This window comes from Patagioenas fasciata, chromosome 4 (genome assembly GCF_037038585.1).
Source record: "Patagioenas fasciata isolate bPatFas1 chromosome 4, bPatFas1.hap1, whole genome shotgun sequence".
Lineage (NCBI taxonomy): Eukaryota > Metazoa > Chordata > Aves > Columbiformes > Columbidae > Patagioenas > Patagioenas fasciata.
Genome location: NC_092523.1, coordinates 52,911,262 through 52,938,146, shown reverse-complemented (window position 1 = coordinate 52,938,146; position 26,885 = coordinate 52,911,262). Strand labels below are relative to the sequence as shown.

Genomic DNA, 26,885 nt, shown 5'->3' with positions numbered 1-26,885 from the left:
TTGCAGCAAAGTTACTGGGAATTTACTCGGGAGTGCCCACATCAGAGGATGCTCTTGCCAGACAAGGTACATTTAACTCTTGTGCTTGCTTAACATCCAAGCCCATGCATATTGCCATCTAGCAAGCTGCCTCGTTATTACTCTTCATCAGTGTCTGTTTATTTGAGTACCTCTGGCTTTAATTGCTCACTTCAAAAATACAAGTGGGACTTCAGGTGCAGCATGTGATAAGATGGGGAGCCTGCTAATTAATAAAACCATCTCATGAACTTCAGGAGGAGGAAATGGTTGGGAGTCAGCAGTTTACTGGAAGTTGCTTGTCCTTTCTGTTCCATGGCGCAAGGGGAGCTTGTACCGGGACTGGTGCCCGGACAAACACAGGGGACCTCAGTGGGGTCAGGGACCTGCAGGATGCTCATTGGCTGTGTCCATCCCTGCCCAGGTTGGTGTAAGATGAAATCGGAGGAGCCGTCCCTCCTGGATGTCCAGGACCGATCCCAACATGATAGTCTTTCATTCGGTGGATTCTTGGATTAGGTGTTAAAGGAATGGTACATTCAATAACACTTATTAAGATGACTACTCATCATACATTTGTCCCAGGGGATTACTTGCTGAGAACAGTCTTTTTAAGGTTACCCACACAAAATCTTGTCTAGAAAGCCTTGCAATACAACATTTAAATTAAAAACCGGGGGGAAAAAAAAAACGCCAAAGCCCTTATAATTAAATAAGAGATAATCATTGTCTACTGAATAATCTTGCTTGTGCTAATCTCTAGTATCTTTGTTTAACATGCCAGCAATTTATACAACCAGTTATGTCAATTATAATGTTGTTGTAAAATATTTTATAGGTTCTTTGGCAGATGAGTGCCTATTCCTGGTTTGACTTCATTAAAATGTTTTGAAAACACAAGCAACTCAAATACTTTTTAAGTATGTTGCTGATATCATTCCAAACACGTTGCTTCATTATGAATTATTTTCTTATGCTTGATAAAATAAGATAAACATAATATAAACTCGGAAAGACCCCAAACTCACTCTCTGAAGTTCGTCAAAACAATTTCAGAAGGGACTTGAATGTAATTTATGAATACCTGAGCAGGATGAAGTTAAGTCTCTAAATCAAGGGCATGTGTTGTCTCAGTAACGGATCTGCTTGAGTTAGGAGAAGGCGCAGATTTTTAACAGAGAAGGGAAGTCACCTTGGAAAGAGCTTTCCCAGGGATGCAAGGGGCTTGCAGTCTCTGGAAATCTTTTAGGTAAGATCATAATCTTTTAGGTAAGATTGTAGTCTTCTTCTAGGTGAGATCATGGTCTTCTTCCAAAGTCCTCAGCTCTAACTCAGTTGCAAAATGTGGATGTGGCACAAGCAACTCTGGGATAAAATGCCACGGGCCATGTTATTCCAGAGTTGACTAAGAAGATCCTTGCTGAGCTGGCTCTCATCATGGTCCCAGGGCCTTGCATCTCATGTTATTGGCTCGATAAAACGACCCAAACCAAGGGCCCCTTGCTGCCATCTGCATGTGACAGCTTTATGGAGCTGAATGGGAGTTTGTTCTCCCAGTTCATTTCCTAGCACTGCTCTGTGTTAGACTGTGGTGAAACTCTCGCAACATAAATCCTGAGCCTGTTCAACAACAGCAAAATACTCAATTCCCTCTGGCAACGTAAAAATAAAGGCCGTAAAATATTTTAATAGACTGTTAATAAGCGCCCCTGCAATCTGGTGCTTGCCTATGTCACTTTAAAGGTTAGAAATACATTATGAAGTATAGAAAAGAGAGCCAAATAACTCCACTTAAATTAATGAACTTGATAAGGGATCAAGTGTCACCTGGGATACCTTCAATTACTGCACCAACAGTAAAGCCATTCAAACGGCATTGCCTGAACCAGATGCTGTGTGGCTGCAAGATTTGTAGGCACTGCACAAAGTTGTAAAAATAAACTTCCTGAACCTTCAGGAACAGTCCCTGTATTATTGTGCCAGCATGGGGGAGTCTGATATGCCCATGGCGGAGCGCTGGGTACCCAGGGGTTACCCAGCAAGAGATTTGATGAGCAGAGAGCTGGTTTACTCTGTATCTACGTTAACTTTGCTGGCTCAGTCCAGCACTTGGGAGAGGGATAAATCTGTGGCTGTTGCTCGGTGACCACATCTGTACGCTGTTCCCCCTGTGCCAAGAGCATCCTCCCTTTTGGCAGGTTGGTCTTGAGCTGGATTTAGTGGTTTGTGCCTGCCAAGGCAGATAGTTTCATGCTCTAGTCCCGATTTTTAACCTCATGTACATGGGATATGTTGTTCAGAGCTGCAAGGGTTTCTGTGCCAGGAGGGCAGAACAGCTCCCATTTCACAGCAGGTACCATCACCAGGAGCAGCATGATTTTACCTACAACCTTTTGAAAATAATCAGTTTGATTTATTTCTTCAACACATGTAAACAGAAATTTTAAGCATTCACCCAGGTGGGGACAGGGATCTGAGCAACCTGATCTGAGTGAAGATGTCCCTACTCATGGCAGGGGGTTGGACTGGATGAGCTTTGCAGGTCCCTTCAACCCAAACTATTCTGTGATTCTGTGATCTTTCAAGCCAGGGACTTCACCAGCTTTTTGGTGCTGTGCTGCTTGCATCTTTAGCCTGTGGGATGCGGGTTACAAGCATCTCGGTGCTGGTGTTGGTGTGCTCTGGGTAGCAGATGTCTCCTCATGAGAATTTGTTACCAGCTGGAATACTTCAGAGCAGCTGTGAGACCGTTTTACCAAAGGTTGCTACCATGTGGGGCGGTTTCTGGAGTCAAGCAGATCAAAGTCGTCTCTCTCCTTCGCGCTTTTCCGTTGTGCCGAGTAGACGTTGGATGTGTGAAATGTCTCAGACTGTCAGAGACAGGAGCACGCTGACTGTTTTTTTATATTCACATTCCTGCAGAAAGCCTTATGTGACAAAGGAAAATTGATCTATGTGTGAATTAGCCCAGCATGCTTCTCCAGTTTGCCATCCATCACGTCCTTTCAGGGTGGTCGGGCACGTCCCGTGGCTGCTCACGGTCCTCACACACCAGGTTTTCATCTGCCCTGTGCCAGATGCTGCAGCACAACAAACCTTCTGCACATTTACAAAGGCTTTAACGGCCATTCTCTGAGAAAAAATCCGGGGTTTTGGATGAACCCTGTCCCCAAACAACTTTTTGTTGTGTAGGTGTGCAGTGCTCGTTCTCCAGCTGTTTAAATGCTGCTCATTCAAGTCATCGGGGTGTTAATAAAGGGAAAAAAAGATGAGGACAGACTTTTTAGCAGGGCCTGTTGTGATACAGCAAGGTATGATGGAGATTCAGGCTGGACAAGAGGAAGAAAGTTTTGACCCTGAGGGTGGTGAGACCCAGCCCAGGTTGCCCAGAGAGGAGGTGGATGCCCCATCCCTGGAGACATCCCAGGCCAGGCTGGACAGGGATCTGAGCAACCTGATCTGGGTGAAGATGTCCCTGCTCATGGCCAGGGATAAGCTCTAAAGGTCCCTTCCTACCCAGACCATTCTGTGATGGTAAATCCAGGTACACTCTTGACCATATGTACTGACATCGGGGTCTTTGCCATAGCTCCAAACGCAGTTGCAGACCCAGCAGCAAGAAGTCAGGAGGTGGAGGACTTTGTTGGTTTGCATCTCTTTTTGTCCCATTTTATCACCTTACTGTTTTAGCCAGGGCGTATCTTGGCCACCTGGATGCACTCGTGGAGACCTTTTCCAAGCAGAGCCTGTCAGGCTGTAGTCCTGGATTTGCTGGAAAGGCTCAGCCAGTGCAATAGAAACCCACCTGAAAGTCATCCTGGAAATTTAATTTTCTTTCTTGCAGACAGAAACTTAGCTGGGAGCTTCTTTTGTTGCTAAAGAGGCACTGTTAATTAGAGGCCTTATGATAGTTTAATCCTGGCATTAATCAGTGTGGTTTTGTTGCAGCTTTCTTCCCTCTTTTGAAAACCTGTTCCCATCCCTTCTTCTACAACAATAGGATAAGCAGTGTTTCCAAAACCTGAAATTCCCTGAACAAAAAAGTATTATATTTATTCTAAACATGCAGGAGATAATGTTTTTTAGGTATTGTGGCCGGATTCACAAGAACACATGCTGAAATCCCATTAAGGGGGACGATGCAGAAGTGTCCTGCATTGCAGCCCTCAGAAATCAATCCCCAAATCACCAAAACAAGCCCCCTCAGGCTTGCTGTCCACTGTGGGAGCTCTAAATGGTCTGGGGATAAAGGCACACAGCCCAGATTTAATGGACAAATTTTTAAAAAAGAATTTTCTATCCAGTTTCTGACTTGCAGAAAGCTGATTTTTCTCATCTGGCTTGGGTGATTATTTTCTCTCTCCTGAATTTGTCATGCAGTAAAAAGCCCCATTTCTCATCTGATAATTGTCCTCAGAAGAAATTACAGCTGGACATAGGCTTACAGACAGGAAAACAAGCTGGAGTGTGGGGAAATACCCATTTCTGTGTGTCCAGGAGCACAGGGAAAAGCAGGTTAACCTCACCCACTGTTTGACCTGAAAATGCTTGTTGTTCAGAGAGAAAGGCACTGATGCTGCGTGTCTGAAGTGGGTGTTTGGTGGCTGGCAGGGCACACTTTTGCAGGATATTGCAGGATTTCTGGAAGCACAGAGCTCTGTTGATGCCGCTTGAATTTTACAGCAAGCCTTACGTCGATCGACCTTTTTTTTTGCCTTTTTTTTTTCCTCAGATTAAACAAAACTCGCACCCTACTCTTTTTTTTTTTTTTTTCCTCCTCCATACAAGTCTCTTGCTCACAGGTTTATGAAGATAAATCTGAGAATGTGCAACCCAAAACCTAAAATTAGGAGCCAAAAGCAAAGCCTCAACATTCATTATTACTATATAAAACCTCACAAAGCCAAATCCAGGCTCTTTTAGGGGGGTGGCCCAGGCTGGGGGCACAAAACTAAGAAGCCCATTTTGAAGACGTGCCTCCCATACAAACGGTTGCCATATCCTGCTCTCCCCCTATGTTGTATGGGTGTAAGTGATTATCTGCTCATTTTCTTGCTTCAACATATGTATTTTATTTAAAGAGACATGACTAATGCCAGCCCCCAGATTAGCTTGTTGTTTCAGTCCTGTGGGTTTTCTTAAGTTGTAAAAAACTCCTCAGATTTAGGTAGAAAATTGAAAACAAAGGTTAAACAGAACTTCCAGAAATCATCTGCAGAAATGTTTAAGTGAAATCCTTGATTTAACACAGAAGTATTTTGCTGGCAGGAACAGAGGTTTGCCAGTCTCCTTTTATTTACTCAGCTGATGGAAATGCAGAAAAAATAAACATCCTGACTTTGGTGCGGTGAAGATTGAGTTAGATATTTGAAAATGCAATATTTCTTCCCCTTTGGTAGGAAGAACTAACTTTACTGATGCAGAACAATAATTTTAGTGGGTGTCATTTTACTAAGGCAGATTAATTCATCTTTTTTTCTAGCCATTTTAAAAACAAGTGAAATTAGGGAAGTAGTAGGATGATTTTGTAATTTTTTATTGGGATTTATTCAACTCATCCATCAGTTTTGAGATATTTCTGTTTAATCATAAAACACTGCAACTTCGAAATAGTTTGTGATGCCAAAGGGTCTGGAACTGAATCACTCAGAGCGGGCAGAAAATGAAGTATTTGCAAGCTTTCCACTAGAAAAGATACGGCACACTTGTGTTTTGCCCGGGTGTTGAGCTTGTGAGTGCCTTGGAGGCAGAAAACCTGAATATATTTTTTTTTAAAAAAAAAAAAAAAAAAATCAATCAATGGTTATTGATTTGAGAGAGTGTTCTGGAAGATATTAAATACCTCAAGTCTTTCTGTGAACCCATAAATCATGATTATTGTTTTAAAAGGCCATACATTTTAAGTCTTTTGTCAGCAAGCCTTGCTGGTGCTATTTGTGTAATACAAATGTGTCTAAAGGCTTCACTGAATCCACATGGTATGGAAACAATCAGATACGTGGTTACACATTGGTGTGGTTGGAATAATCATGGCGTGCCTCTGCGAAGTGAGGAGGAAGGAAATGAACACAGTAGGCAATTCTGAGGGTAATTAATTACTTACAGAAAATGAGATGGGCTTAACAGAATTGCTCTTTCGAATTGCAATAATTAAGAACAAATCTCAGAAAGCGGGCCATGACTTCCCCGGCCAAGTTGAGGGGGAAAGGGATGATGCTTTGCCTTTGACAGAAAAAAATCAGATGTAGGTCGCCCCGAATCCTGGGCTTGGCCATCAAGAGAGTTTTGACCTCATTTGTCTGGGTAACATTTTCAGAGCTCCTGGTACAACTTAGAATCTGTAGAAAATCTCCCTTACGGGAGGAGACAGGACCCCCTGACCTTTCCAGATCATCAAGGGATGGAAAGCCAGGGCTTGCTTGCTGAGAGGCCACCTGAGCCTCAAGATGGTCACAGAGGTCTTCAGGGGACCAGCCACTTCCTCTCCAAGAGGCCACAGGAGCCCAAAAAGCCAAGACTTGGAGATGATGCCTTGGAAAACCATGGGATGAACACCAGCAGACTAAGTAAGACCATCGGGAAGACTTCTGGCTTTGTGCCACTGACACCATAACTCCATCATGAAACACCAAAGCAAAAATCCTTTAAGCACTCTTTTATTGCTCGCCATTGATTTTTCTTGCCACGAAGACACTCTTGCCCTAATTAGCAGTGAAACCATTTGCTTTACCAGGGGAGTGCTGGACTTCCCAACTCCTTCCTGGAGATTTGCAGCAGTTTGATAAATCAGTTTTTTCTAATCCCTGAAATTAAAAAAAAAAAAGGGGGGGGGGGGGGAATAAAACAGTCATCCCTACTGCCTCATATTGGCAACACAATAACACGCTCTATTTTGTGTCTCTTGTGCTCGCCTGCAGGAAGCATCTGTCTCCCTGCTTTATTTGTTCCCTGTTAAAATAAATTCCATGCATCTTTCCAAATGCTTTAGAGGGAGCACATCATCCATCTATTTTTATTTGTGTTTCATCACCCGTAACAGCTACTAATGGTCCTGTGTACTCACTTGGCCTTTTTTGCTCACTAGCCAAACCATGATATTTTGGGGCCTGAGTTCATGTGCTTACTGAGTGCAGGCCTTTTCCTGATACCAGAGATATGGTTGTCAAAATAGTGATAAATTACAGTTAGGTGAAGTTAAAACCATGAAGGATTGAATACTGTGATAACACCTGAAATCAATTAGTTATGTAGGGATTTATTAAAGGCCCAATTTTACTCTAAATGTGGCTCAAAAAACTACACTCTGTTAAATATCAAAAAAACCTCAACTTTTCCAAATGTAAGAAGACTGAACATTATTCTTTTTAAATGAGAGCTGAAAAACTGCTTTTTGATAACAGGCTTTCTCTGTTCAGCAGCATTTTAAGGACCAATATGTGCATGAAGGTAAATTCCTGGCTTTTCCTGCTGAAAAAAAAAAAAAAGTGAAGCCTATAGCAATCCAGTTGTTGCAAATCTGCATACACAGAAGTGGTTTGCACCATGAAATATTAAGGTACAGATTGTCTGTGCCCCTGGGTTTGGTTATCAGTGTATATTCTGGTAGTTCGGTCACCTTGTGTCAAAAAGACATATATATAAAAAATATACATTGGTATATACATATAATATATGTAGGGGTTTTAAAAAGGCAGCATGAAAGGGATTTTGGAGACTCTATTTTTTTCGTAGGTCAAAAGCAACTTAGGATGTATTGGTTTTAAAATTCCTTAAGCATCTAAACAAGCATATAAGTACCTAATTTTAGCAATTTTTTTTAAAAAGCGTTGGTCTGGAAGTGCCACAGGAGTATAGAAGGTAATATGAACGATCATTTTTCATCACTGAAGGAGAAAGTACTTTGAGAAATGGAAAGACACGTAACTTAAATAAGATTTTGAAGGAGTTTTACATGATGTGTAATTAACCTTAGGAAGTCTTTGCCCCAAGGTAAAGTCAGGGGTTTTTTTTAAGATTAGAAAATTAATTAGATATTTATATGAATTGGTCAACCATCCACTATCCATCATTGGGTTTGTGAAGAAATGCAAGGGAGGTAAGATTTTTGCAGGTTAAACCACTAAAGATCAACTTTTAAACTTTAGTTTTTAAAGGTGAAGCCCCCCTAAGGCATCTCTGCAGTCAGTAAAGAAAGGTGTTTCTTCAGAGGGGGATGAAGCCTCACCTGCCTCAACTTAACTGTTCTTGTAGGTAATTCCTTGCTGCCAGGAATTGGAAGAATTTACCCAAATCAGTGACAGAGAAAGCATTTCACATCTAAGCGGCTCAGGCTTTCTTCCCGTGATTTCTGCTTCGACTATTATTTGCCTGTACCACTAGTGAATATAATCTCAGTTTTCCAGTTAGAAGCTCTGTTTTCCTAGGAGCTAAAGCTGTTCCAAGGCTTTTTTCTTGTCTAAGTATTGCAGATAATGACACAGTATTACTGCAACACTGATAGGTTTCACAGACTTTACTGGGAAAAAAAGAAAAAAAAAAAATCCAGAGTAATTTTTGTGAGGTACAAATTGTTGCTAACACAAGCGTTAAGCTGCTTACAACATTTGAGTTGGTAAATGAAAAGGAATTATTTGTATTTCATGAGGGGTATAAGAGACTTAAATCTTACAGGTTTTATGAGAATTGGTGTGTTGGGGAGTTAAATGTTCTTTGAAAAATCTCGCTTCTCAAGGCACTTGCTTGTTTTGGGCAGTGGGTCCTGGTTGCATCCATGTCCAAATGGGGTTGGAAATAGGGTACAAATTGCTCAGGTCTTTTTGTTGGTTCTCTCCTGACGTGCTCCTGAAGTACTACCCTCAAGCACAAAGGTAATTCAAATGTACTGACTTCATGTTTTGTCTGTACAAAGATGAAACAAGAGCCTTCAGCTGCCTTGAAGACAGGCTGTTGCAGATTGCTGAAATGCTTTGCAAGGGTCTGAATAGTAGCAACAGAGTAAAAAAATATCCCTAATTCTCTTTTGGTGAGGGGGCTTTGGCCAACATCATGCTGGGATGGGTTGGAGATGGGAGGGGGACAAGAAAAAAGCAATTTTCTCACTGTCATTCTATTTCTAATGTTGGCATTCTTGTCTTTATGTCTATGCATTCTTTAGCTATGAGGATAACAGACCCTTCATCAAGTAAGAATGACCTGAATGGCTGATAAATTTCATTTATCAGTGTTGGTCCTGTGAACCAGCTGTCAGATCAGTATTGGGAAAAAAAAATCATTAAAGCTTCTGTCATTCGCATTTGAGGCAGAAGAGCAAACTGTGCAGGAAAACGGTCGGGCATACAGCTAACATGCAGAGTAAACATACTGCAGATGTATCGCCAGTCGATTGTCACCCTGTTGGCTTTATATTTGATTGGACATTATTTGAATTCAAAGTGAACGTTCCCAGTTTAATGGTGCATAGTACAGACTTGTTACACCAGTAGCAGCCCTCACTGCAAGTGCTTTGTGGTAATGCAAATACAAAAGCAAAATTTCAGAAAGGTGGTAAAATCCTTGTGATTCCCATTCTGGTTAATTGGAGCGAATCTGCATTCAGTGCGCTGGAGACTGGCTCCTTAGTTGGTACCTAATTGCCCATAATTTTAAATCTCTGATTCCCAGTTGCACCGAAACACGATGGCTTGAGTTCTTGATTACTATAAAATTGCACTATATTAAAAAAGAAAAAAAAAGGTGAAAAGCAACAGCAAGTCTGTACAGAGAGCAAAATAAAAACCACAACTGTGAAGAAAGCCCAAAATGCCTAGAAATCACATGCATCCATGCCTCTTCTTCAGCAACCAAAAAGCAAAGTGCAGTAGCACAAAACAGAAGCAAATGAACTTTCCAGTCAATTTTCAGTTTGTTCTTCTGGTGAAGAGTCCTTGGTGTTCATTTTTGCAGCATCATTCCCATGTTCTCTTTCATTGCTTGGTTCCTTTTTTTGTTTTTAATTTTGGTCCTGCACACCTCTGCAGCCAAAGGCTCTTTAATCGGTTTCAAGAATCAGCTGTGCTTTGGAGCAGAATATTTTTCTGATACCCTCCAAATCACTTTTGAAAGTCTCTGTAAACATGGAGAAGAAGAGAAGGAGAAGGGCAAAAAGTGTTTTCCACTTAATTTGTTGTTCTTTTTTTTAAGGGGGGAAAAAAAGAGGTGGGTGGTTATTTTTTTTTTTTTTGTGACTGTCATGCAATTAAGATGATAATGTGCTTTCACTGATGGCGGAATCTCAGGGAGAAAAACATACCAAGCGGCTAAAGCTGTAAATTTTATCTAGCAGCTACTTTTCCAAAGGATTTTGAGAGTGCATTTCCAATTTGCATCACACTAAATATATATTAGCAAGATTGACTGGAAATGCTTCAGAGGAGCTGTTTTGGTCTGCTACATACGTAACAGTGATTTTTAAAGAACCGCCTAGCTAAAGGGTTACCTTAGGGAGCCCTTCTGGTCGTGTGGTTAAATAATATGTATTTTATAAACTTCAGTGGAAGATGTAATGCTGTGTTTTCATTCTAATACCTAAAAAAAAAAAAAAAAAAAAAAGGTGGTTTGTGAGCACCTATAGGTATATACGTGTTTCCCCTCATCACACGAGCATCCTTCTGCACAGCCGACCTGGCAAACTTGCCCATCTGCTTGTATTAGTAGTTGTTAGTCTGGCTTACAGGCGTATGGGATATGAGCTAAAATACAGCAATAAATGTGTCTTTGCTTTAGGCATAAAGCAGCTAATCCAGCTGACCCCAGTGAAACCAGCAGGCACTAAAAAAGTGACATTTAGAGTCGTCGTTTTGGTTGTTTTCTTTTCCTGCCATTTGTAGAAATCGCATGTACGTGTCATTTACATACACGCTGCTTTTACATTAAAAAAAAAAGAAACGTTGTGGTTACAAATACACTTTGGTGATGATAAATTCCCATGCTCATAACATCCATTTCCGTGTATTTCCTCAAGCTTGAAGATTTGCAAACTGCATCCAACTTCAAGACAAAAATCCCGTTTTGATACACTCTTTTTGCCAAAACCACAGACAAAGATTTCCCTTCCTGTACACATGTGCCACCTTTTGTAGATGAAAAACCAATCCTTTTATTTCTTTTATTTCTTTTTGTTTCCCCTAACAGGTCCTGGGTTATAGGTGCGATAGCCCTACTCTGCCTATTAGGACTGACCTGGGCATTCGGACTCATGTATATTAATGAAAGCACAGTCATCATGGCCTATCTCTTCACCATATTTAATTCTCTGCAGGGAATGTTTATATTCATTTTCCATTGTGTCCTCCAGAAAAAGGTAAGACATTCTGTTCCTAGCAGCAAAATTGGTGACAAAAAGCCTCTGACAATCAGTAATGAATATTGTTAAGGACAATTTTATTCTTCACTGAAATTCAAAGCTCTCCAAGTCTGTGTGTGTCAGTTGATAATTTTTGATGCACATCTTGGTTTTAAAGGGCAGCCTTTTTATCCAGTATAAACATTGGGAAGAATTTATACATGGATACATCTGGGTCCCAGTTTCTTGGTGTTTCCCACATTTTCTTATACAGGGAAGGGAGATCTGGCCTATGAAAACAAGCAAAATTTATCATTGCAAGTGAGCTGTGCATGCAATGCCTCTGGTCGCTCCTGATTTATGGAGAATGCAGCTGGTACCTTGCTGTGGGGTGGAATTATTTGAGAGGAGGGAAAAAAAAAATCCTTTCTTTTCCTATCTCTCATGGACTAGAAAATCAGCAAAAAGCTGCGGAGAGGCAAGCAGTGGGTGGCTAATTAAAGCAATTCAATTATTTTCTCTCACCAAAGGATTGATTAGGCACTTGAGCATATTGGGCACTCGTGGTATTGCGTTCGTCTCAAGCACTGAAGGAAGAGCCTAATAAAAAAGCTGTAATTTCCTATTTAAACACTTGTTTCACAGTTTTGAAATGCTTCTAGACAATCTGGCAAAATTTCACAGCTAACTGCATGTTTACAAGGAATCTCAGCTGGTGGTTTGGACATGCCTGGGGTTTTTTGGGGATTTTTTTTTCTCAATGGACGGCGTGACCTGCTTTTGGCTTTTCAGGACAGTCGGCTCATTTTCAGTCTTGTCCCATCTGGTTTCTGGGTTATCGTTGCCCATTAAAAAATTGCAACTGAAGTGAAGGAGGTGGCATGGCTTTACTGCAGGTGAGGAGTCAGCCTGGTTGGACTGTGATGCCTATTTAAAACACAACCGGCTTGTGCTGTGGGAAATCAGGATCCTGCCACCCCTGGGAATATAATCTCTAGGGCTAGTGGCTCTCTGGTTCCCTGAAATCTGAATTTGATTGCAATAAATAACTGGGGAAAAAAATCAATAGGTCTTATTTGTTTCTTTTGGAATTTTTCTTCTTAGTGCCATGCCAGGAGAGGTTCTTTTAGTATCTTGATGTGCCATGATGCTAATTTATATCAAATCGATGAGGGTATTAATTTTCAGTCGTAAATACCGTATCTGTACAGTTTCTCCCATGCTCCTTTGATGTGCCTCAGAGGAAGCTAGAGCCCACCAGTGTCAACAACAGGGAGCTTTACTGCATAAAAGCAAGTACCTTATGGTAAATGGTGAGGTCATGTTGAGATCAAGGTGGAACACGCTTCTTCTCCACATGCTGCAACAGCAGAATCAGAATCATTTTGGTTGCAAGAGAGACCCTCAAGATCATAGAGTCCAGCCATTAGCCTGGCACTAACCTATTTCCCCGAGAACCTCATCTATGTGCCTTTTAAACCCCTTCAGGGATAGTGACTCCACCACTGCCTTGGGCAGCCTGTTCCAGTGCCCAACAGCCATTTCTGAGTTGTCCACCTAGGAAAAATTGCGGGCTGTTTTGAGTGTGGGAAGGCAGTGGAGGAGGAGGAACTGCCCACTAACCACCGTTGCTCTTTCTTTCGCCAGGTACGTAAAGAGTACGGAAAATGCCTGCGCACGCATTGCTGTAGTGGGAAGAGTACAGAGAGCTCTATTGGCTCAGGAAAAACCTCGGGGTCACGAACTCCTGGAAGATATTCCACAGGCTCACAGGTAACCCACACTTCTTGTGCGTGGCCAAGACTTTGCACTGCCACAGCAATGTCAGGAGTGAAACCCCTCTCAGCACCTAAAGAGCTGCCTTAGAGCTTTCCCTGATGTGCCCCCAGAGATTTCCATCCCTTCCAGACCCAAATCCAACATGACAGCTTCCCTCAGGATGCGATGGCAATTGTCACCCCTGCAAGAACCTTCTAAATAAATGCAGTGAAAATTAAAAGTCCAAATCTGCTAGAAGGCAGGGTGTGCTCACAACCTGAGCCGTCCTGCCTGCTCTCCGTGGGAATCAGGAGCTGGGAGCGTTTTCTGAGCTATGCTATATCCCTGTACATCCTTTAATCACAAGTTGAAGGTGGTTGTCACCGCTATTGCAATGAACAGGAATGATGCTATGACAACCAAATATTTTTCTTGCTAAAAAAAGACTGCAAGAATCTTCCAATAGACTTCCCAGTGAAAGGGCTTGATTTCTGGCCTTCAGTGGTTTGATCAATCCCTCGCCTCATTCGATTTGCCTCATTTTATAGATCTCTTAGGAGAATCCATTAGGGTCATATTATCTTACTCAATTACTGGATTTGTTTTGCTGTGGTCACCTAAAAATTCAGGTTGGTGCAGTTTGCGCACTTAGCAGTTTCAAAGCAGACTTGTGCGTACAGATTTATGGACAGCCAGTTCGTATAAAATGGAGAAGCTTACTTCATCAATAGAAACCAAACATGAATTTATTCGGTATTACTAATGGAAGTAATTACACATGACAGTTCCACTATTAAATTATGAAAGACATGCAGTGAGTAACAGCTTATAACCTCCCAGGAAAATGTAATTTGCGATGTATGTCTTGGAGCCAATTATTATTTATTTCCAACAGTTTCCAAGATGTCACCCAAAAGCTCCGCTTTGGCATTTATGCAGGTCTGGATGTTACCCAGGGCGAATAACAGCAATAGATTAGGGAGCCATCAAATCCCACAGTAATCAATAATGTCCAAAACTCACTATATCCAGCAACCATGTAGGCAGCTGATTTGAAAGCCTTTGGTTTTATTAATACAGAACTCAGGTTTGAGGTACCAAGGCAAATTATTTTGCCTGCACAAGTTTGTCCTTGGAAGGATGGAAGTGTCAGGAGAAACCTAACACAGGTTTTGGAGAGTGGATGGAGTTCCATCTGTTCCCTGGCTTTTGAATAGGTAAGGTGGAATGCTCAGAAGATCCTTTTTCTTTTCTGACTTAGGAAACAGAATAATTACTTAACAGTGGACCATGTCAGAGAAATACAATATATTAAATGTCCAGGTGAAAAAACAATTGCCGTAGAAGTGCATGGGCCTCATGTCACATTGTGCTTCCATTTATCATTCATTTGGGGGCATTTATTTTTTCATTATTTGGTGCTATATTGGTAAAGCTGTAGCTTACACATGTCTGGGTTTTTCTCATATATGATTTCTATTGCTGTTTTTAATTAAGATATCAACAATTGTATTATGCCTTTCTTATTTGAGATAGGTGTTTGTGTTCTGAGATTCGGCGGGCAGGGTCTGGTATGCACGAGGTGTGTTATAGTGGAACAGCAAGCACTGGCTTACAGCTGGCTTGGAAACAAGTCTCGTCCTGAGCCAGACATGCTAGTCGGCATCTTTAGTGAGGCAGAAAGAAAAGTATCTTCAGCTGCTGAAAATTCATTACCTGCTGTGGTTCCATCCCTCTTCAGAGCCGGATTCGTAGGATGTGGAATGACACAGTTCGAAAGCAGTCCGAGTCTTCCTTTATTACTGGAGATATAAACAGTTCAGCTTCACTCAACAGAGGTAATTATAAACTTATTTTTTCATATCTCTAACTCTTGCGATGGTTTTAAGAAGTTGGAAATGTGTTGCCCCTTCTCAGCCCAAACGGCACTTTTTTTTTTTATTACTTTTTTTTTTTATTACTTTATATATGCATATTCAAGAATTGTCATTTCTGGAAGGGAGTTAGGAAAAGCAAAAAAAGTTAGCAAAAATGAACAGCAGAACATAGACATTAAGAAAAACTGTGTGCTTGGAACAAAACCGTCTGCGTTGATGCTCATATACCTAGTTTGAAGAACTGACTGATCTGAACTTTAGAGACGTCTGCGGAGGAAAGACTATCGGAAACATCTGTGCCAAACAAAACATGGTGCCTGGCATGGGAGGAAAGCTGAACAGCTTTTTTTTAAAGCCTTTTTTTCAGGGAGCTACGGGAAAATGACGGTAATGGAATACCAGAAAAAGAGCCTCGGAGATTGGTTACTTTCTCCTTCGAGACAATTATTTTATGGTTTGGCCCTGAGCAACTGGATGCCAAAATCCGGTTTGCGTATGTGCGTAGTTGATGCTGGAATTAAGACAGGGTAGAATTGGGATTACTGGGCCCAGCAGGTTTCTCGTGATGGTGAAAATCTGAAGAACTTCCAGGCCTGACAGCTGGACTGCAAAACTCAACCAAGAATGGAGTTAGGACTTCGGTTCTTATTCAGTCTTTATTCACCTACAATTCCCACTTATTTTAGAGCAACTTTTGCCTGAGGATAGGCTTGAAGGATTTGTGCTGCCCTGTTAATAATACCAGCTACTGAGTGCTGGGGAGCGAGGAGCATACGATTCGGTTCTCTGAACGTTATCTGTAATATATCACCCAAATCAGCACAATAGGGAAGGCAGTGTGGTTAACATGGAGATATTCTTTTCTCTATTGCTGCGCTCCGATGGTTTTTGTGCCAGAATATTTTCTCCTTTGCACTGCAGATTTGTTGATCAAGATAGTTCTAAGACGCCATTACTGCAAATACCTGATTTATCCACATGCATTGCCCTTGCACCTCTCTCCGTCTTCACATCGAAGACTGGAGAGCTGCACACAGGCTGCTCCAGGGCTAATTTAGAGGGAGGTCAGTTGTGGCACAAAGGTTACGGCAAGAACCACTGTTTCCCTCAGCCATCCATCACTCTGTCTCGGCTGCAAACCAAAATGTGGTATGCATGAAACATTCTCTCCTTTAGTTAGTAAGTTGATTTGCTCTCCCGTTGCAGCTGATGTAGAAGACAGACATCTCTCCTTTTTTGGTTTAGGCTTCTTTTTTTTTTTTTTTTTTGGTGTGTGCAAATGAAAAGAGTATGACTGTAAATTGGGAAAGCTGTGAAGAGGTTTCAAGTGGGCAGTCTTCATCCCAGCGTGGCAAGAGCCTGTCACTAGATGTGCCTGTTACTTAAAGGTCAGTTGGGAAATGAACTGCCAGGGGAGGCATCTTCAAAGTGGATCTCATCCAGCTTTTTTGCCTTGTGTAACATCAGAGGAGGTGAATCACCTGAAGGGCCTGGATCTCTCCTCTGACTACAGAAACAGCCTGATAACTGTTTTGGAAAGGAAGGTGGGACGCTTAAGTGACTTGAATAAGTTGTGCTTCCTCCCTCTTTTTCACACAGGCAGGCATGTTTGGGTTTTTTATTATTTTATTTTCTAGTAGACAGAAGAATCTGCAACATAGAGGAGGAAATATTTCTTTGGGAGTTAGCATCTTCAAAGCAGCAGGTGGTCAGTTCTGCTAGGAAAATACCCCTGACATCAACAGGAATCCCAGCTGCATGGGGCCCCAGATATTACACACGTTATCCTGTTTATTCCAGCTGAAAAGAAAGGGTTAGGCTTTGCCTAGAGACTGAGTTGTTTTTTTCAGTCTCTCCAGAGAGAGTTGCAGCCTGAACAGGCTGGCGAGGCAATGTGGTTTTCGCACTTCTTGTCATCCTCTTAGTATTTTAATACATAAATCAAACTTTAGAAGGGCCATTTCGTTAATATTTTATTTACAAGTATGCAACAGAAGCTCAGAGGAGTCAAGTGCAAGCCTTGAGTTAGATGGTTAGTAGCCTTCCTGCCCAACATTGATACAACAGGCTTGTGTACCCGTTTCTCTCCAGCCTTCCCAGCCTAGACATCTTTTATATGAAAGTATTTGTATTATTCCACATGAAACATTTATTGCGTGTTGGTATTTTTCCCAGAGTATTCAGGCAGCAACCCCCTTTCTAAACCAGGGAGAAAATGATCCTTTTCCCCAGAATCTCCCCATCCTTCTCTACCTTCTTCCTCCATGAAGCTCCTGGGCATCACTCTGGAATACGGTATCTGTATCAGTGCATCCCTCTTTTAGACATGTAACTGTATTCAGAATTAGCAGACATAGCATTGCTCATGGCTTTTTTCAGCTCCAGATTATCTTTTATTTACCCCCTCCCTCCACAAAGTAATTTGCCATAACATTTTTTTAATCTCGGTTATCATACCAGGAATTTCAAGCATAACCCCAAACTTGCCTGGCATAGTATGTTGAGTAATGAAAACAAATACTCGCTCTTGACTCCTAACACATACACAACCATTTCAGATATCTCCAGAAGGAGAAAGGATGAAGTGCTGAAAAACTGGTCCAAAAAGGACGCTTGTAGGATGGTCTGTTTGGTATGGGAATTACTGTCTCTCTTTGGATCTGAGACAACTGGGAGAGAAGAAAAAAAAACCTTGGTGAGCTCTGTGATGCTTTGTTACCCTTCAGGTTTTCAAGTTAGGGAGTTGATATATATATATATTTCTTTTTTCCAGAGTAAAAATGGAAGCGCTCTCTTAAAGAGAGTTCCATATTTTGGTTAGGCTCAAGAGCAGCAGAGACAAAGACGAGTTCGTTGCTGGTATGAACCAGTGCTTGTTATAGGAAAATGCACTGACGTGTCCAGGGCTGGGCAGGGGTATCATCACAGCCACTATGACCTGTTGATGCTGTCAGGACCCTGCAGTCTGGTGCAGGATTGGAGCCCAGGACCTCTGGCAGCTTTTATGGTGACTCTTAAATCTGAATTCATCCCCATGACCCCAAGGGTCTGTTCAGTAGGGAGCATGTGCTCACCCCATCATATAGTCATCAAGAAGCCCTGAGATTTTCTTGGTTTTGAAAGGAATTACAGGATGGTTGGATTTGGAAGGGACGTCTGGAGATCATCTAGTCCAATCCCCAGGTATTATTCCTGGCTAGAAAAACTGTATTCCCTCCCTGTTTCTTCCCATGCTGAAATGGGAAATGGAAGTTAGAGTATTTTTTATCCCTGTCCTTTGCTTTTTCTCCCCAGATGCTTAAGTGTCATTCAATATCTCAGCTTCTGAGTAGCACTCCAGAATAAATACTTGATTTCCTTTTGCTTTATTATTTTTCCCCTGTGTTTTTCTATCCACCACGAAGACTTAATCTGAAACATACACAGGAAAAAGGGAACTTATTGCTACTGTTTTCAGAGATAATCAGTTTAATGTCAAATTCATGTGGATTTCTTCATAATGAACTGAGCAAATTGAGCTCAAATTCAAACAGTGGGAATCTGAGTCAGAGAGGAAAATTAAAATGAAGAACATTAATATCCTGATTTCTAACCCAACTGAGACCTGATTGTTTCCTAAATGAAATCTCCCATCAAATTCCTCCCACCCACCCAAAAATACAATTAAGCTGTGATTTCCAGGCTGAAATCATCTCCACACTGTTAACTCAGCGGGGATGACTGTTTGTGTTGCAGGGAGGGTGGGTGAAGTTTTAAATTATCTTCAGGTGGCCATATTAGCCTGCATTTTTAAGAAGCAGTTATGTAGAAAACAAAATAGAAGGGGAAATTCTGCCTTTGATAGGAAACCATCACTCCAGAAGATGAGAGCTGTGGGAAAAGAGAGACAGGCAGAAGATGGCGGGGCGGGGAGAGAAAGAAGAAAGAAAGAAAAGAGTAAAATTGAAAAAAGGAAAATCAAGATTACCCTGGGCTTATCACAACCCATTTGCAATGCTGACCCTTTGTTGCCTATGCCCCGAGACAGCGGAAAGCAGGGAGAAATTTGGACCGTGGAAATGCTCCTATCGTGTGTCAATCTTTCTCAAGATGCTCGTTCGCTCCTTGATGGATTGATGTGACCAGTGTGACCACTGGATTCCTGCTGAATTTATGTTGCGTGTAAAGCAAATAGCATGCAGGCAAGCTCTGGGAGAGGTGGGAACACCTCAGCTCATCTCAGTAGGATATTCAGAGGGCGCCATCAACTGATCCCTCACCATCTGCCTAAATGCTTCAAACCTACTCTGAGTAGTACCTGTGGTTGTTCTTGTGCCTCAGAGATACTAGAGCATAAACACTTTTCTCTGATTTCTTCCTGGTTTTTTTCTGTTTGCAGTTGGCAGGAAACAGTGCCCCCGTTTCTCCTGCGAAGTTTTCCTCTCACATCTTTCAGAGCAATGGTTTTACAGTCTGTTTTTTTTTTTTCTTTTCCAGTTGTGGCCGTATGAATGTACATGTCAGCAGGCAGAGTTAGTGGTGGACCCGTCTAATTTCTAAACACATTTTCAAGTTTGCCAGATTGCTTCTTTTTTTTCTTTTTATTCTTGTTGTGGCACTCGGATAGGCAGGTTCAGCGCCACAGACTCCCAGGATATCCAAGGTGCCTGCAGTTGCTTTCCTGGTTCACAAATGCACCTACAGGTATAGGAAACTCATCAAAGTATTCTTGAATATAAAATAACTTTGTTTTGTTGGTGTGGTGGTGGGGGGTTTTTTTTGAGCAAAAATTATTTGGCTAAAGAAAAGCATCAGTATCCCACAGACACTTTATGAGTACCATCACTGCATGATATGTAGAGCAAGAGGTGAGTCTGGCTCAATCTGAGGTCTCCTAGGAGATGCTTTAGATGCTTTGTGCTCTGTTTCCAGTCATAATCAGGGTTTTTTGGAGATAAATGCAGGGAACTTCTCAAGGTTGAGCCTGGTGTGGCCCTGGTAGGGACAGCAGTCCCTCTGACCATTCAGGGACCATCATCTGCAGATGTGTATATCTCATTTCTTCATTGTCCTTGCTTTAAATATAAGCCACAGCACTTTTCCCCAGAGTTTCCCACTTTTCCCTTTTTTGCGAAGTGCTGAGAGGTGTCTGTGCTTAATTAAAATCTCAGTTTCTATTCCTTTTTGGTCCCGGCTGTTCCTTTACCTCTCCATCTCGCCACCACTGGCGTTTTCGCCGTGAAGCTCTCTGATTTCATCTCCTGTGCCCTTCTGCTGCTTCTCTTCCCTCTTGTAACCCTTACAGACCACACACATTGTCCCCTGAGAGCCCCCAACCCCACAGATACCCCAGGTGGGTCCCCTTGTGATGTGTGTATTTGGATTATTTGGATGGAGAAGTCCACGTGCAGTTGCAGCGAGTCAGCTGGGAGGGATTGCTGTTTGCAAGCTAGAAATCTCCATGGCCCTCTTAAGCACCTGGTGGTTTGGCTAAATGTCAGCATCTGATCTCAAAATGAACAATCCTAATAATTACATATGAAGTAGGGAGAAATTCCAGGTATTTTTTGTTTGTAAGGGAAACTCACCATCCTTTTGGACTAGCAAATTGCTGCTGCTCTCCCTTTTTTCACTCCCCTTTTTTTTTTTCTCTTTTTTCAATCACCCATACATTTTATGCCAGGAAAATTATTATTTTCTTCATCAAGGATTAAAACTTTGGGAATTGAACTCCTATTTCCGCCTAAGTGCAAAATCAACGCCACTGTCGATTGCCTTCTCATTTATTTTGCCTCTGCGCTGCCTGAGACTGAGCGAGCTGAGATTTGTTGCAGTGATTTCAGTGACTGACGTGGCATTCTTCCTTTGGGAGATATTATGAGCTGGCTTTGATTTTCGGATTGACAGCCATATAATTGGAAGTTCAGTCATTAGGTGGATCAGATTTAAAGAGGAAAAGTAAGGGCAAGGCAATTTCTGAAATCAGAGCAGGCTTTGGGGAGTATTAGATCCAGCTGAGTATTGCTGCAGAGCAATCTTAATATGGTGACTGGGAAGATGGAAGGAAAAAGTGTGGCTGCTTGTACAGAATTCGATAAGTGTGGTCCCATTTCCACCCATCTTTGGTAACAGCTCAGGGCTAGGAAGAAATAAGCTTAAACAGGAGTAACGGGATAATGCACGTTTGTATAGTCAAGGTATGGAGAGGTATAAACCCTTGGAAGGGGTCAGAGGGGTAAAAAATGTCCTGTCCTGGGACAACATTTCTGTTCCAGGTAGTTGAGAAGGCATCGATGAGTGGGGAGTTATTTATAAATAGTATATATTTATAAACACACTAGCTGTGTGTATTGAATGTGACCTCCAGATTATAATCCAGTTTGTCATCTGAAAAATATTGCGGAAAAAAATGAGGGTAAAAAAGGGACAAAGAAATACTATCCCCACCCCTGTCTCCAGATAAAAACACAGAATGTTTCATTTGGCAGAAGATGGCCCAGAGCTTAACAACCTCATTTGCTGAAACTCCATTTTGCTGCAGTCAGTATTAATAGCGTCTCAATGAATAGATTAGATGCTGCAAGTGACAACAAACCTATTTGAGAGAAATTTAATAGGGAGGTTTATTGAAGTTTATTAGCTGAATCCTGTTGGCTATTATAAGAACACAGCTCGATAAATCTAAACAGCAGAGCGTTTGTTGGAGGGAACCAGGAAAAATATTGAAAATACCTGTTGTCCTCTAGCAAATATGTATTATTTCATTTTTCATAATTGCATCAGCTGTTGGAATAAATTGCAAGGGAGCACGTGGAAAACTGGAAAACCAGGATTCTTTAAATACTCAAAAACTTTGCTTGTAACACAGAAAAGGACGCTACTGAATGCCAGTAGGGAAAGTCACAATGAAGACGAGAGCTTTGACTTGTGCAAACCTGCTTGGAATCTATTTGCTTTCCCCAGGAGTAAAGTGGAATAAGTAAATTAATGCTAAGTGATGTACAGACATAGTGGTACATGCTTTTGTTTCTGTCTTCTGAAAACAAACCCCAAAAAAGCCCAAGAAAAACTACATTTTGGAACCGCTGGGTCAGAGGGAATGAAACATTTTGTTGTGACTCAAGATGTGCTTTTTCTAAGCTATTTGTTTCTACTCTAATGAAATAGTGACATCATAAGGAAAAGTCCCAGCCAGCTTTCAGACAAACCACTTTTTTTGAACAAAAGTTGAAAACTGATTTTTGTATGGACATTTTTGAAGCATTTTGTTGATTCACTAGTTCATCCGATGAAATTTGTCAACTGGTTTGTTCTCCTTAGCAAAACCGCTGTTGAGTTGACGATACAGATTATTCAAGTCAGCTTAAATGCCTTTGTGGGGCTTTGTCAGCCAGCTGCCCACAAAAAGTTAATTGAATTTTTGTTCCTGGATGATACAGTCTAGAGTCTGGCCACACGTGCTTGTCATCAGCATTTTCAACCTTTGCTTTCAGCAAGTGCGTAAATCATACTTGCGTTTAACATGGTGCAGTTTTCCTCTACAGTCATAACAACAAGCTCTTCCAAAATATTATTTCTACATTCAGTGTTATTCTGCATCAAGGACATCAATTTCTGTCTTAGGGAAGAAAAAGGTACCATTTAGTTGTGTAGTCGTTAAAATGATACCTGCTTTCACAGGCACACAATGGAGATAAACGCAGTGATCTGAATCCTCTGTGTGTTGTTGCAGTGACGGTAAAAACTGTGGGATTTTCCTCTTCCTTGTCCTGGTTGGCTTCCCTTAGCAGGTTTTCTCAGTTTGCAAGTCAAATGCACAACCCTCCAAATCTCCCCCTACTCCCTGAGCACAGGCTGTGCCTCCTCTTAGACTGTTAAACACTTTCAAATCTTTTAACAAAGGCTGGATCTTCAGTCCTTGGATCACGAAGGTCCCCGATGCTATGAGAGGGACACGAACATCTGCAAGTTACCCAGCAGTTTCCAGCATCGGGAAACCTCAAACCAGGCACTGGCATTGCCCAAAACCTTTATTTGAATGTCATTTTAGATATCAGAGATGGCCTGACAGCTTCATTTTGTACTGGACTTTGGTCAAATATCAGGGGAAACAAGGAGACGTGAGGCTGTAGTTGTACCTGTGTAATCGTAGGGGATATTTTTTCAAAGGTGACTATCCTGCTGTTAAATATATTTGCTGGTTGTGATCATCTTATCTCACTGAACAAGGAGATGCTCAGCCAGACATGTGGGTTTGAAGCCCTGTCTTTTTTCCCAACCCCACATTCATGATCCCACACTTACACAGCATGATAAGGTTTTGGAAGCAGGTTGCTTTCCCTTTCGGCAGGGCATCTTCAACTAGCAGAACTGAAGGCATTTCAGCACAGCTGAGTTGAAAGCTATCACCCAAAATAAAGCAAATAACGAGTAGTGGCCGTGTGCTGGGCTCAGGTGTTTCAGAAGATGTCAGAGGAAGGATTTGCATAGGGAGCGTTATCGCCAAAATGTAGGGAAGCGAGAATGATGCAGGACTGCGTGACTTGCTGGGAGAAATCGCTGTCATGCCACAGACGATGAAAGCACACGGGGCTGCAGAATAAACCTCTTTGCGTTCCATCATGATATTTTGAGAGTGCGTGCCGCTTCCATCCCATGCTTTCTTTATTAAGTTTCTGCTGGCTGTTTATTACCAAGGCCATTTTCATGCAAAACAGGTTCATAGTTTGGTAGTCCACCTGCTCCTTCTGCTCGTCCCTCATCTGCACACCTAATCCACTCTTCATAACAACCCCATTGGTTGCTATAGCAATGATAAAATGTTATGAAAAAGGCAGGATGATACTTAAATGTATGGCTGGTGGTACCTTTTTTTCTCTCCCTCCTGGGAAGGAGAAACCCAATAATGGGAATTTTAAAGTGCCTCAAGCAAAAGCATTCAGAACTGTGCAGCAGGTATATTCTTCTCCTCCATATCAAATCTCATAGGCACTGAGTTGGAGATTGGGTTAAATCTGAAATGGGAGGATTATATCGTACTAACTCTGCCTATTCCTGTTACCTGTATAAAAGTGAGTCCCTTTTTGAATCCTTTATGGCCCAGCATGACTAAAAGATACAGTGAGGAGAGTGTTGGTGTCTTTTCCCACATAAGAAGTGACACAATGAAAGGAAACAGCCTCAAGTTCTGCCAAGGGAGGTTTAGATTGGATATTGGGAACAATTTCTTCCTGGAAAGGATTGTCACACACTTGGAACAGGCTGCCCAGGGCAGTGGTGGAGTCACCATCCCTGAAGGGATTGAACAGATGCGGAGATGTGGCACTTAGAGACGCGGCACAGTGGTGGACTTAGCAGTGTTGGGTTAACGGTTTGGACTGGTTGATCTTAAAGGTCTTTTCCAACCTAAATGATTCTACGAAAGCAGAAACCATTCTAATGAGCTTAGTATTCACACTGGTATAAAACTAGCATGAAAAGTGTTTCCTACTGTTCCTCATGCCAGATTGATGGAAAATACATTACCAGAAAGCAAGGATTTACCTATTAGTTACATTCGAGGTTGCTTAGTTAAGCATTCATATAATGTTCCTTATAATGTTCTTACAGGAGGCAGCTTTATTTCCTTATTTCCAAATACAGCAGCTCATGTTGCTTGCCATCAGCATAGCCAAAGATACCAGGTGAGAGAAGACAAGCTGTCTTTTTTCCCCCGCTGCATGTGTTGAGGAGCCTCCCTGGCATGCAGCCCCCTTACAAGTGCCACCTTCCACTTTGTCCCTGCGCTCCAAAGGCCCATTAAGTGACCTGCTAATGCCGTCCACCTGGGGCTGGGAAGGATAAGGGGGATGAGGGAGGTGACAGGGATGAAGGAAACCAGGCTGCTCCTTCGTTTCCTTGCAGAGACACAGAGAAACACCGTCCTGGGAAATGGAGCCAAGCCTAGCACCACAGGGGGCAGCTCCAGAGGCCTCCACCTAGCCTTGGCTTTGGCCAATATTGGCTTTTTTTTTAAATAATTAGGTCATGTGAGCTTTCAGAGAGCTCACCGCTGAGGGGATTTGTACTAGCCAGATGCACTTGGGACATATATATCTTCAACATCCCAGCAAGGTTGGCTGGATTTGGGCTTGGCTTTTTGGATACTGGTTTGGGTTCGGGCCAGGAGATGTTGGTGAGGTTCAGGTAAGCTGAACCCTCTACAGCCCTGGCCTGGCCAGCTCAAGTCACCCCACCAAAAACTTGCTTTCCTGGTGGAAAAAGGTTTTGTTTAGCCCTGGAGGTGTCCTTTGGTATTCCTTCTCTACCAATGAGAGTGAGAATTGCCTGGGAGTCAAATTTTTAATCAGTTGTCTCTTTGGATTGCAGGGGAGATTTGAAGCAAGGTCTTAAGGGTTTTTCTGGTTCTGTAGGTCAGCTAAAAGAGAGGTTGGAAGGTTTTGCTTCATGGGTTGATGCCTGTGATAGGAAGACAAGGTGTAGGTCTTGGCGGCCACCTGCCGAGCCATGATGGTCATGTAAAGCAGAAGTCTAAGACTCCAAGGAACAAACCCAAGGGAAAGGACAACCACTGTCTGGGTGCTGGGAAATAACAGCAAAGAGGACTGGAAATGGGGAAAAAAGTATTTACGGGGCAAATGGAGAACCTGGAATCTTGTGTTTCTGTGGCTGCTCTTGCTCCCGATGGAAACACCGGCTGGAACTGCGGTGCTGTAACATTCAAGGGTGGGTTTGAGTGGGTGTGGATGTGCTTGGCAGTGGCACCAGGCAATACGAAAGAGCTGTAACCAAAGCAGAACTCACCGTCTTAGATGTGAGACAGTGCCGAGAGCCTTCAGAGGGGCTGCCTTTTCCATCCATTCTTTTGAATTCTGCATTTTAGACGTGTTGCAAAGCACCAGTAGAAGAGATCCTAGCCCATAGTGGGACTTGAATGTGCTGTTTTCTGTTAGTCATTATATATATATATATATATACTTTTTTTTTTCAATTTAATTCATTTGGCACTTTCTAGAGAGTTTTCCTTCCCCCGCATTGTGTAGGCTGCCATCTTCTTTTCTTTCCTTATAGCAAGCATGTGGGCAGAGCCTTGCTTACACCCCAAGCGACTGAGGAACCGCCATAAATGTAGCTTATCTGCTTTCTGATCCATTTTCTTTTGCATTGGTTTGGGTTTGTGCATTGTCAGTAACATCTGTGCTGCTTTAGTGGCATACAGTTTTCTGAGTCTAATTAGCTTGCTGCTCGTAATCAGGACTATTTCAACTGTTGTCATTCTGAATGTTCTTTTTTCCCTTTTTTTTAATACCACATTTGCCTGATTGACCTTTTTTGTTTGTTTGTTTGTTTGTTTTTCTCTGTCTTTCTATTGGGCTGCTCCAGGAGCCATGGCTAATCATCTTATAACCAATGCTCTGCTTCGTCCTCATGGCACTAACAACCCTTATAATACATTGCTCGGGGAATCAGCGGTCTATAACAACCCTTCCGTCAGCATGTACAACGCACAAGGTGTGCTGGAGTTTCTCTCTATTTTTTCTAGTGAGAATTCCATTTTCTGTGGCTTATTTTGGCCCATTTCTATTTTTTCTTTTTTCTTTTTTTAAGTTTTGTTTTGTTCCCCTCCCCATGCACACACACTTTGGGTTTTTTTCTGAACTGGGCACAAAAAAAAGATTCCCTCTCCTTCCTTTTATTTCAGTGCATCTTTCCGTTTTCTGAAGGCTTTTTTTCCATGAGGAATCCAGTTTGCTTTGACAGACCCTCATCAGTTCCACTCATAGCATTCATAGCGGGTTTGATTTGGATTTTTTTTTTTCAATCTCTTCGCTTTTGTATTGTTTTTGTCTCATGTGTGTATTTTGTCAGATGTATCCATCCCTGTCTTTGTTGTCAGCACATTTCCTTGTTAAACCATTCATTTCAGAAGCAGG

General features: G+C 42.0%; 1 protein-coding gene across 35 annotated transcripts in view; it reads left to right on the top strand.

Moving 5' to 3' along the window:
* The window catches only part of ADGRL3 (adhesion G protein-coupled receptor L3), a 384,288-nt gene that overhangs the window by 343,965 nt on the left and 13,438 nt on the right, over positions 1 to 26,885 (top strand). For 18 of the 35 annotated variants that reach the window (XM_071807868.1, XM_071807860.1, XM_071807857.1 and 15 more), the window contains 5 exons: positions 9,173 to 9,199; positions 11,188 to 11,356; positions 12,986 to 13,111; positions 14,838 to 14,934; positions 26,335 to 26,463. In XM_071807868.1, coding sequence (XP_071663969.1) covers positions 9,173 to 9,199; positions 11,188 to 11,356; positions 12,986 to 13,111; positions 14,838 to 14,934; positions 26,335 to 26,463 — 548 coding nt within the window. Of the gene's footprint in view, positions 1 to 9,172; positions 9,200 to 11,187; positions 11,357 to 12,985; positions 13,112 to 14,837; positions 14,935 to 19,449; positions 19,690 to 26,334; positions 26,464 to 26,885 lie in introns of those variants that run through there. The other 17 variants (XM_071807883.1, XM_071807871.1, XM_071807875.1 and 14 more) reach the window with 4 other exon arrangements.